This window comes from Etheostoma cragini, chromosome 6 (genome assembly GCF_013103735.1).
Source record: "Etheostoma cragini isolate CJK2018 chromosome 6, CSU_Ecrag_1.0, whole genome shotgun sequence".
NCBI classification, from domain to species: Eukaryota; Metazoa; Chordata; class Actinopteri; order Perciformes; family Percidae; genus Etheostoma; species Etheostoma cragini.
Window position 1 is genome coordinate 25531555 of NC_048412.1, and position 12075 is coordinate 25543629.

At 39.7% G+C, this 12075-nt stretch overlaps 2 protein-coding genes across 9 annotated transcripts in view; both read right to left on the reverse strand.

The window, feature by feature from the left end:
- Nucleotides 1-6911, reverse strand: part of etv1 (ETS variant transcription factor 1) — a 22697-nt gene extending 15786 nt beyond the window's left edge. For 2 of the 7 annotated variants that reach the window (XM_034873559.1, XM_034873556.1), the window contains exons 1-6: nt 6784-6911; nt 6310-6528; nt 5922-6033; nt 5376-5466; nt 5004-5051; nt 260-313 (exon numbers count right to left, since the gene is read on the reverse strand). In XM_034873559.1, coding sequence (XP_034729450.1) covers nt 260-313; nt 5004-5051; nt 5376-5466; nt 5922-5966 — 238 coding nt within the window. In that variant the 5' untranslated portion in view covers nt 5967-6033; nt 6310-6528; nt 6784-6911. Of the gene's footprint in view, nt 1-259; nt 314-4270; nt 4874-5003; nt 5052-5375; nt 5467-5921; nt 6034-6299; nt 6568-6783 lie in introns of those variants that run through there. The other 5 variants (XM_034873562.1, XM_034873560.1, XM_034873557.1 and 2 more) reach the window with 4 other exon arrangements.
- A 3161-nt stretch (nt 6912-10072) lies between these two features.
- The window catches only part of dgkb (diacylglycerol kinase, beta), a 77584-nt gene continuing 75581 nt past the window's right edge, over nt 10073-12075 (reverse strand). For both annotated transcript variants that reach the window (XM_034873541.1, XM_034873542.1), the window contains one exon: nt 10073-11135. In XM_034873541.1, the coding sequence (XP_034729432.1) occupies nt 11028-11135 (108 nt within the window). In that variant the 3' untranslated portion in view covers nt 10073-11027. The remainder of the gene's footprint in view (nt 11136-12075) is intronic.

The following is a 12075-nucleotide window of genomic DNA, read 5'->3' on the forward strand; positions in this document are numbered from 1 at the left end:
CCCCCCCCCCCCACCCATGCACCTGTCTGCAGACCTGCAAAACTACTCTCCAGAAAGCACTTGTGCGAGCAAAGGTGAGGGCACTGAGAGACCCGGAAAAACACACACCACCACATGCACTCTCCCCGAGTACAAACACACCGGTCGAGTGAAAAAACAGAAATAACACTACAGATCTTCACACTCATAAACACAAGCACTAACGCATGCACACAAACACACAGCGACACAGAGAAAAGCGACGTGGTCTCTTACTCACAGTTTTCTGTCTGGAAGTCTGGAACGAACTGCTCGTCATTGTCGGGAACTTGAGCTAAAGACACGAGCAGAGAAGAAGAAAGGGAATGATTGTTTGTGATGTTGATGGACAACGCAGCATTGATCACAGATCTGTCCAGCCCAATACCCTCCTCTGGCAAACAGTCTCCTGGGATACTAGGTTGGCTTATCCCAGTATTGTTTGCCTCTGCTGTCGGTTAAAGAACACAGCTGCGGAAAATATGTTCTGCAGGAAATCAGGGCAAGGAGTTCTTTTTTTTTTCTTGGTGCCCATGTTTTCTTTATTAAAAAAAACATACAAAAAGTTTTATATGCTTCAACAGCCTCTGGGTCGTGACAGAAGAATATTTATGTTATGAAGTAATTTGTCTCTATTATTAAATACGAAAAGTCTTATTTTTGTCAAAGTGAGAAATACAATTAATGACGCTATTTTCTTTCATAAAAAAAAAAAAAAAAAAAATCGTCTCTTTAACAAATAATCATAAATCAAATGAGATTTTACCAGCCAAAACCATCGCCCCACAACGTCTGCTCAGTAGTAATTCTGGGGCTTTTGTATCGTGTTACACAACCTTCATCCACAGAGGAGGATTGTCCAGTTGTAGCTCGTCAATGCTGGCTTAACATTGTCTTAAATGAAATCTCAAAGAATCTTTCTTTATTCTGTCGCAACAATCTGCCTTAACGGTCTTGTATCAACATACAGACACTCACAATCTAAACTTTTGTTTAAAACAGGTTGATTTTTATTGAAAATGAGACACCAGATCATAATTGTATCTCTTTTTTAAAATAATTAATTAAAAAAATTATCTCTGAGCAACCAGTAAATGCACCAAAATTACAGAGCTGACAGTATCAATGTACAAAATAACCTTGAAAGGTTATGAACAATAATATGTTTTACATGATATACGAAAGAAGTTGTACAATGAACCATATTTTCCAACAAATTCCAGCCTGCGAGGGATTTCACATTTTGCTTTAGTCGACCATCTACTTCCTAAATCCCCTTCCGGAGGACGCCTTGTCCGTTGACTGCTCCGCAGCCCCGGCTCTCACTCCTTGCCAGCAGCCAAACACCCATTGTTAACAGTATCTAATTGGCTTCTTCCCTACTGGTGAATCCACCTGTACCTACAGAGTTAGGTCTGTTCCAGCGCTTCCAATGCTTCCCCTGCACTTCAAACGCCCCTGCACTTAGGCTAATGCTAAAATAATGAAGCCTGCTCGGCTCAGGCTCCAATTAAGCATGTACATATTATATATATATATATACACACACTCAATGACAGTTCTCCATGTCCCTCAAGTTTGTCCCTCTCTCTGGCAAAAGGCAAAGGCAGATTTAAATGTGTCATTAGCACGTCTATTTATACACACAATGAGGTGAATCCTCATTATCACCGGTTCAGTAACATGTTTCGACAAGTCGAAAGCTCTTGAAAAGAATCGCTGGTTTTCCATTTTTGTCACTCTTGATATGATTAGGGATGGGTTTTTGTCTTGCCAGAGGTGTGAATTAAAGAGAGAGTAAACAATCAACAGATCAAGAGGAGAAATTGCTCCATATTTCTCCAACAATGTCAAGCGGATAAAGCTATCAAATGTCTATTGTATGCAATTCTTTTAAATATAATTTGCATTTTATCCTGGTTGAATTCCTGTTTTGGAAAACAACTCTGTTGTTTTACTCAGCTCTGTTGAATGCTTTCTTAAAGGGCCATGACAGGAACATTTGAATAATATATAATATATATAAAAAACAGATATACAGACCTTACATTATAATCATACTCATACTTTTAAAAGCCTCAATGCTTGGACTTTTAATCTTGTTTTCCCCCCTTTTGTCTTCAGTAGGCAAAACCACAACATCCAAATCTGCCAAACACAAAAACGAAAAATGTGGAAACAAGGGTGGAACCCAGAAACAGCTCCCGTCTCATGATTACAACTCAAACAAACTTCACAGAACCTAACTTGGAAAGGAACAAAGAGAGCGAGATGAGACACCAAAGATGAAAAAAACAAGAAGGCAGCAGTGTTCCTGTGTCCAAAAAGGAAGAACAGGATGGATGAGTCACCGGCCTAAATCTGTGAATGAGCCAGCTGATCTCTGCAACAAACTCCTGGAGAGAACGGCAGAGCTGGAAATCTGCCGCCATTCACAAAACAAAACAAAAAAGACAGGGAAAAGTACAGAAGGGAGAAAAAAGGATCGAGGATAAAAAACGGGAGACGTTGTAAACATGAGGCCTGAGCGAGGGAGAACATCAGAGGCGTTCCGTAAACCTCACACATCTCTCTGTGCAAGGTTGAGTTTTGAACAAATCTAACATTTTACCTGCGCTGATTTCAAAGACAACTTATGTTGTCAGCACCAGAGACATCATTGCTTAAGCAAAAGCAACCACAAAAAGTAGAAACATTTCTAAAGAAAAAGACTTTTTTTTTTTCTCCTGGCAAGAAAAGGGAAGTCTAACAAAAAACTTGGGAGGTGGAGGGCAGAAGTGGTTTGTGGGGGTCAAACATTCGGCTGTCAGCTGATGAACACCCTTAACCTCTCAGTCTTTGAGTCGGAAATTCAGTCTGTCTCTCATAATTCCTTCTCTTGTTCCAATTACCTGAACTAATAAATCTTAGAAATGGGAAGGTATTCCTTTTCATCTTAATGGACAGGAAGTCATTCATTAAATCTACAATCTTGAAGCGTCCATCATCACATTGATCCATGACAGGCAGAACTGTAATCTTTAACAGTAATACCTCTTCTCAGCCTCCGCCCTCTCTTTTCTCACTTTGGATACTGAAATATTAAAATCATGTCTTATTCTTTTTACACGCCCTGCGGTGTGTGTGCGGCGCCGCCGCCTAATAATCTAACTGCTGCTCAGATTCGGCTAAACTGCTCTAATATCTGTTTTAAAGCATACTTTCCATTTTTTAAAAGCTTTGGATTGCACTGCGAGCCTTTTCAAATGTGTTAAAGAATAGATGGAGCCTATAAATGATGGAGTCTTATTCACCTGTGTGAAGGTGCAAGCTAAAATTTCTCTAGACAAGTTGCTGTATTACGACTCAATCCTTATTTAAAAAAAAAAAAGTAGTGACGATGATTACTGTATGAGTACAATGAGTACTGTACACTTAAGGGTTCTACTTTACAACTCCAATTACGGCTTTACAACCTGAGCACTGACTATGTGCTGGAAAAGATACTGGCCTTTTAGAGGTTGGCATTTTCTTGGTATTGGTTTATATAGTAGAAAAACAAATTACTAATTGTATATGACGATTTCCACAATTAAAACAGCATATTATAAACAATGGGTTATATTTGTGCCTTTTTACAGTAGATGTCGATCTAATCTCAGAATTTCTAATAATTCAAATTTCAATTAAAGGACTAATAAAGGAGCCAAACATTAACTTTACACACTAAAACTGTTTTTTTAAAAGCTTTTCACTTGAACTAAAAAAATATTTTTAACTATTTGTATTTAATATAATCCTTTGATTCTTTTAACGCTGTATGTTCACAGCAGTACAGTGAAATGAAAGAAAAATGAATTCTTGTTTAATTTCTGTTACTAATTATCTAAAAAAATAATAAAATAAAACATTTTTTACACCAGTGCCTTGGTTTGCAGAGGAAATTCTGGAAATTTGTTTTACATTTTTAGATTTGTATACATGCAAACACTAGTTCACCCTTTACAAGCAAGTATGTGTTTTCAGTCTATACAACTTTACAATCTGTCTGAATTTCAAATCAAAAACTACTTTGAATAACGCTGAAAAGTTCTACTTTTCACTGTAATATTGCACTCTACTGACATAAACTTTCAGATTACATGCAATATTCAAAGCGAGTTGCATCTTAGTGAGATGCAAATGCAAAAGTCAGGCAAAGAAGAGTGGAACATGCACATGCACATCAATGCAATTCAAAGTTAGAATGAGATGAACAATATTCACCACTAACCAAAACTTCGGTGCTGCAGACACGGTGGAAAGAGGACACTCGCACTTAAATCCTGAAGCATCACGTCTCAGTTAGACCACAATGAGCAAGTCTTTCCATTAGAGAAAAAAATATATTAAAAAAGCAAAGGAATTGATAAATATTTTTTTAAATCAATCGTCGCTTTGAGAGACTGATTCTGGTGTTTTAAAAAGTCTGCGACTATAAGAAAAATTATAGATCCATTCTTTTTTTTTTGCCGCCAAGAAATGAAATTGAAGAAGACAAGGTGGTGGTACAGCTGGAGAAGATAGAGAGGTGTGCTGAGAGGAAGCAACGAGAGAGAGGGAGAGAGAGAGAGAGGACAAGAGAGAGAGATAAGGGGGAGAGAGAGCAGATGAAAGAGAGAGAGGGAGCTGGTTACAGCAGAGCTGAGGTGGAGGTGGTGGCGGCTGCTGGCGTGCAGCGTGTTAGCTCCTGCCAAAAGCAGAAGAGACAGTGAGCGTCGGAGAGCCTTCTCCTGGTAATTTGTGATGACACTCTCTGGGTAGAGCCTCCTCTGTCTCCCTCAAGACCCCTCGCTCACAGTCTCTAATGTATGCATGACACACAAGGTGCCTCTTCCACACAGGCTTTTAATTGGACTGCGACGCTAGGCTTGTAACTCCAGGCAGCTTTTTTTCCCCACCCTCACAACCTATTCATTTTTTACCCATCTCTCCTCCTTTCTTTGCCCGAGATTTAAAACACTCACCTTCTGCCAGCCAAGTCTCCTGCAGCTGACTGAGGTCCTGGAAGAGCCCTGAAAGGGGGGAACCGAAGCAGAGAACAGAGCTTGAAGGCGGTTAAAAGCAGTCAAAGCACCGGAGGAGCATCAGAAACAAATGACTTCATTACGGCGGGCTCATATGCCGTTAGAGCCACTAGATCTCAGTGGGCACGTGTGCAGCTAATAACAAGTCAATTTGTGTCTCTGACCACTGACAGAGCCTTGTGAGAATCATCACAGGCCGCTGTGTTGTAATTGAGATTCTGTAGTTAGCAGCGCAGGTGGTCACAAACCAATTGAATTTTGCTAAATGTTTAGGAGCCGTGAAATTAACTTCTCCCTCTGCCCTTTGCCTACCTTCAGTGTCCAGAGCCAGGTCGGACTTAATGAATTTTCTCTTTCTGTCATTTGCTGGCCTCTCGCAGCTCGTTGTCTTTTCTTGCGGATGCTGCACAAAAAAAGAAGAAGACACAAATCAATTAATTGTTTTCCTCATTGGAGCAGTGATTGTGTTGTTGGTTACAGCACACATGCCACTACAAAGAGCTCAATGAGCCACTCATTGATGCCTCACACACACTTCTGAAGCCATGCAAGGGAACCTCATCAGGCATAATTAACAAGTTGTAAGATGGTGCATGACCAATAACACTATTCTTGTATAGAGCAGTGGGCTCCTTGTTTAGGTGTTTATCTTTGATTATTAGATGAAGCCTAAATGGTCCCTGAGGAAAGAATGAGTCGCAGCAGCAGGAAGGAAGACGGATGAGATCACAACAAATGGAAAAGTATTAGAGAGAAGATTCGACGTTTAGAGCAAGCAAAGGACTTGGCGATGATGTGAAAGATCTGCATCTGCTATTTGATTTGCTTCAAAGTTTGTTTTAGCCAATGATAACTCACTTTGGAGTTACAGTAAGGCACTTGCTGGTCGTGAACTCTATCCATTCTGCACCGCTGTGGCTAATTGACGAGAGATCTGCAAAGTCCCCAGAGTCTGTCAGAGCCGGTCACCCTTCAAATAGTGACAAGGATAGAAAGCAGAAAGAAATAGGAGATAAATAGATGTCTCATTCATTAAGGCACAGTTTTGTTTAGCAACCAATTGCTTCAGTTTTAAGACGGATATTACCGACAACACCTCCAGCGATGCTGTAAAGTTAAGTTGACAATCTGCAAATTTCGTGCGTAAACGAGGAGCGAGTGATCTGCAGGGCGCAGCAAAAATCTTTTAAGCGATAAAATAACCTTATGAAGCCGAGGAAGTGTGGACAAACTCACATGCACTTACCAAGTGACCTCGCTTTATCCGCGCGCAGATTGCCACGGAGCGGCTGCAGGATCTCCACAGTCCCGGGTGCTGCCTGCGCTTCTCCCCGCTCAATGTGTTGCTTTCTAGCGGCTTGGCATCGCCTCCCGGGGCCTCCCACGGAAACAAGCCGCACTCCGCTTCCTATTGGTTGTCAATGTCTTTCACTGGATCAGATTGCTGGCAGTCAATCACGCACGGCTGCAGGCGGTGAGCCCTGCGAGAAGTCAATGGTAACGTTAAAGTGTCAAGCGTTTTTAAATATAAAAACAGTTTGGGAATTTGGATTTATCTTTAATAGAAGAACATGTGCCAAACTTCAGCATAGTCTTTTACGTTTTTGCAGACACACACACACACACACACACACACACACACAGTCCTGTCTTTACCCTCTCTGCCTCTCGTTTTCCTCGCACACACTGTGTAGGGCCTACACACACACACACTCCTCACTCCTTTCGCGGTCAAGTTTGTGTCCATGGTAACTGTGTTTTGAAGAGTGTCCAGAGGGACGTGCTTGAAGCGCCAGCTCTTCCCTCTCCTGTGAGGGATACATTGTTGGGAGTGCAGAAGGTACTGACCTGGAAGGAAAGCACAGGTCACAGGGCAAAACTGAGGACAACAGCTTCCAAAAAAACTAATCTGCTTCCTAACACACACACACACACACATGGCCAGTAACTAAATTGTCGTAACCTAGCTAGTGTACTGGGGCAAGTTTGAATCATGCTGTTTTCCTGCAGCATTGTGGTTTACAATGATGCGGTTTATTTATTTTGCATTTACATTTAACATTGTACAACGGATTCATGAAATTTAAACTACTTTTTAAACTATAATACTGACTGGCAAAGTGCTTAAAATTTAAAATATAAATGGAAAAACATGTGAAAACAAGGTTTAGGGTAGCTGCTCAATTGATAGCTACTGGCTAGCATGGCTATCTTTGGCCTACTAGCTAGTCAGCTAAATTAAATGGCTGGTTTTCTAAATGGCTATTAAAACTGTTCAGCAACATACTTGATGTTATTACCCGTTTCCTTTTAACTAATTTTTGATTAATACAAATACAAATACAATACATACTCTACAAACTTTACAAATTTACTTACCTAATATTGTCATTCTGACTGTTGTTCCAATTGCGTTCTGTGTGTGTGTGTGTGTCAGTCAGAGTTGGAAGAAGTACTATTCAGATCTTGCACTTACAAAGTAGAAGTAGCAATTCCACACCACAGTGTAAAAAAAAAAAAAACATGCATTCAAAGTTTTACCAAAGTATAAGTACATCCAGTACTTACTTAAAGTAAAAGTAGTTATCCAATGAGCCATTTCAGTGTTATATTATTGGGTTATAATTATTGATTCATTAATGTGCATTTTTGATCAATGTATGTACTGCTGGACAGCTTGTGAATTTCCACTAGGGGATCACTAAATCTTAATCTTTAGTAATGTATCATCCTTTCTTTGTTGATTACATTTAGTAAAATCTGAATCTGCATAGTAACCAGTGACTTAAGTTATCCCATAAATGTAGTGAAGTAAAAGTGTAAAGTACTGTAGAAAAAAATGGAAATGCTCTCTCAAAGTCCAAGACTTCAATATTCAATATTGTACTTAAGTACAGTACTTGATTAAATGATGTATTTAGTAACTTTCCTTATATGAATCGAGGATCTAGATAGTGTCCTATGTTGTAGATGTTACAGATTGTATTTGACACTATGTCATGTTGGGCTACATCAATACAACTGACTTCTTTTTTTTGGCTTTCTCTCATAGCTTACATTGATTTTCAATCTAGCAAAATTTAAGCAGCTTATCATTTGCAAAATATAAAAAAAAATGGTTTGATGGCACATGTATGTCTACAAGGATTTTAACTAAAGGTACTCTGAGGTAGTAATGGAAAAAAGTAAATTGTCAGATGGAAAAGTAATGTTCCCTACCACAACCAGGACTAAGCTTGATTTGTTTTGTAACTCTAGTGGCTCAAATGTGTTTCTACAGTGCAACAATCAACAAAGATTTCCCCAGCACTCATACAGGACAGATCTAGGATAAACCCTGCAAAGGGAACTTTACCATTGCATTAAACACTTGACTGAAAGACGGACATATCGGAAGCCAGCAGTGGTCACGCTGATGCCATCTTGGATCCAGGCAGGCTTACATTACCAGGCAGATGAAGTGGATGTGAAGTGAAGTACTGTGTCACTCCTGCTAAACCGCCCCCGAGGACGGACAAACGCAGTTCAAGTGCAGGCGTCCACCCATCTGACACCGAGACATGCAGTAAACAAAGTGCCTCTCCAGACAACAGGACTGAAAGATTAATTTTGATTTGACTGGGATTGGTTTAATAAAATGCCAATAAACCAGAGCACCTTTTTCTCTCATCTTGGAATGCTGTGTGGACTAGCAATGCAAGACTAACTGTAGGATGACCAGACGTCACAGATTTTTGGGGACAGTCCCCGTTTTTTAATGTATAAAACATCCAGCACAGTAATAGTCAACAAATGCTACTAAATTCAACGTGTCCTCACAAGTGTTTTAACCAGGTAAATGAGCGATAGCATACGTGACAAATTTGAAGATAGAGTTTGAAGAGGTCTGATATAAGTGTAACGTTAGATGCAAAATCAGAAAATTGGGTCGGAGGGGGGTTGTCATCCCGGACTTCAGAGTCACGCTGCTAGGTTACTATATAAGTAAATGGAAAGTTTGAATAACTTACAAAAGTCCAAAAACATTCTTTTTCCTTTTTGACAAATATTCACCATAGCTGCAGTATCATTACACATTCTCACACAAAAAGTGAGTAGAAATATAATTTCAGTTGAACTGTAAGTACCATAATGTGCATTAATGGGTCAAAGGTCAATGTACAAAGAACACCAGAACAACTTGTCAAACAACAAAAGCTTTTTTAAATTTTATTATCATTTCTATTGTCACTTTTCCCAGTCAACATTGTTAGGCAGAATAGTTGTTTAGACAGAACATCATGGAGGGAGTTCTGGAGTGAAAGCAATAAGCGGACAAATAAATAAATACTATGTACAAAAATACAACTTCACTGTACAATGCAGCACCGTACAAAACAATGAGATGGGAGAACTCACCTCAGTCTCCCCTGGTGTATGGCACTTTAAAAGACTGAAGCAGGCGTGCAATTCAGTTAATAAGAACACATTTATCAGGGGTTGGTCACGCTGGTAGATCTGTAACAAATCTATCGAAATTTGTCTTTGGTGAGACTGAACGAGATAAATACTGTTAAAATGCAGAAATTTAGCCTACTGAATCATTACCATTACCACCCAGAATGATGTCATATAACAGGAGACTCAAATGAAATAAGAGTAAAAAGTGCATTTTTAAATAATTTATAGATGGCATGTGCAAGTCACTTGCTGTAAAATGCCTCTGAAAACTGTAATTATTGGATGGGATTGATTTTCAGTATTGATTCTTTAAATGAAGCTTGTACTATAAATGTCAATAGTCATTTTGTATTTAGACCTTAATTGGTCAATGCACGCTTTTATACGCAGCGGACTGTAAACACTCAACTGCAGACATCAGAACAAATCAATGACCAGAGGAGGTCAAACTGCTTCTTGTGAATATCCAACTCTACAGTCACTGTACCAACATACAGTCTGATTAAACACTAGGCTGTTTTCTGTTGCCTTATTTTTTTCTTTTCTTTAATTTTTTCTTTATTTTTTTTACTTTAAAAGTACATGAGTACCTGTTAAAAAAAATACAGGATCTCATAAAAATGCAGCCATCTTATTAATTATGATATGGTTAAACCGAGCAGCACTTTAGATCAACTCCACAAGTATCAAAACAGATCTTGGTCACTCATGCAACACAAAGTGTGCACACAATTGTTGAAACAGTCAGGAAATCTCTTGTGTGGCATAATACAAAGAGTGTCATGCATTTTTTTATGAAGATCAATAATCATTCCTAATCTTTCCACTGACGGTACAGCAATTCAGCAGATCAAAAACATGACAAGGATGACTTGCAGGAACCATTAAGAGAAAGCAAACGTGATTCTTTGTCTTTTCACAACGTGAAGCCATTCATGAGTGAAGCGCTGAAGAAATGCTGAGCAAAGAAACTTCACTTCTTACTAAACGCTTGGCTAAGATCGTCTGCAAGCTCCAGATATGTCAGCTTCAACAGCAGCAACCATTTTCACTGTCCATCATGCATCAGGGAGTAGGCAAATGCAAAAATATGTTAAAAAACATCAATAGCAGCAAAATATGAATACACAAATACATCATATCCCCAAAAACACATTCATCTGCGTCCCCCCCCCCCCCCCCCCCCCCCCCCCCCCCACATGGCACAGATCACAACAGCAAAAATAAAAACAGACTTATCAAATTTGACTTCCCAAAATAGCCTCAGTATTTTTGGAGCTAAACTACTCTACACACTGTCTACTGAAGCGTCATGCCTTAACACACCTTATTCGGCATTAAATGAGGGCTACTCAGTGACGTCTCCATGCTGCAAGCGACATACTGAACCTACAGTTTGCTACTTTGCGCTGGGCTGTCAAACAGGCATCAAACACCGCCCCCCTTCATCAACGGGCTGTGATGATCAACTTGTGGCGTGTTGCTCTCCAGGTGCTTGTGAGGACTCGAAAGGCCTTGGACCGATCAGTCTTTGCTCTCGCTGCGTGTTCGTCTCATGACGGAGGAGAAAAAACTTCGGCATTGTGGCGCTCCCATCAACATGGGAGCCTGGTTCTTGTGGACGATCTCAATCTGGTGTTGGAGAGAAGCAAAGAAGCCAAGATTTAGTTTAGTGCTCCTTGTTGCATTATGAAGAAATATGTAGAAATAGGTGATCTAATATTGTCAGGGTACCCTTTCCTGTTTTCTGTGCCCATTTTCCTCCTTTGGTTCAGGAAACTGCGGCCCAATGAACCACCTGCTCTAATGTAATCAGAATTATAGATCGCACCTGGGTAGAGCTTTCAACGGCCACTCTCCTCCCAGCCACCAGATCTTTCTTTCCTCCTTTGATTTTATTAATGATTAGTAGGCAGACTATTTTGATAATCCATTAATAAGCCAGGGTTATAGTGTGCCACAAATTAGTCCCTGTTTACGCGGGAAATTCTCTGAAAACAAGTCTTTCTGAAATCTCCAGCCACAGTGGAGATTTTTGAAGTATTTGTTTGCATGTAAACTGAGACAAACGGAGGTCTAAGCACTCGAAGAAGTGGGGAAGAGAAGAGAGAGGAAGTGATTTGTCGCTGTTGTTGCTATTTGCTATAAAAGCAAGTATCCACAATGGAGCCTATGGGGTCAATCCTTACCTTGATCTACCAATTTGGTCGTAGCAGGATAGCTCAACATCTACTGTACTATCCAGATTGCCATGCCATTTGGGATAGAAATTCATTAAACCAAAGGACCATTCCAGGTATTTTTCATTGGGTAAATATTTCCACACACTGTATATCCTAATTTATTGACACGTAATTGTAAGCGTTGAGTTGTATTTAAAAAAAGGGTCCATCTAGGAACGTGCATTGCTTAGGCTATAAATAATGTGGTGGGTGGCATAGGTCTAATCCACACACTTGTCCCTATACAAAATAAAAAGGTTATCAATTTTGTGCATTTTGTAAAGTACATCAGAAACATTAAGCTCAATCACGTTTAATGACAGCCTACAAAAGCTGGTAATTGCTACTGA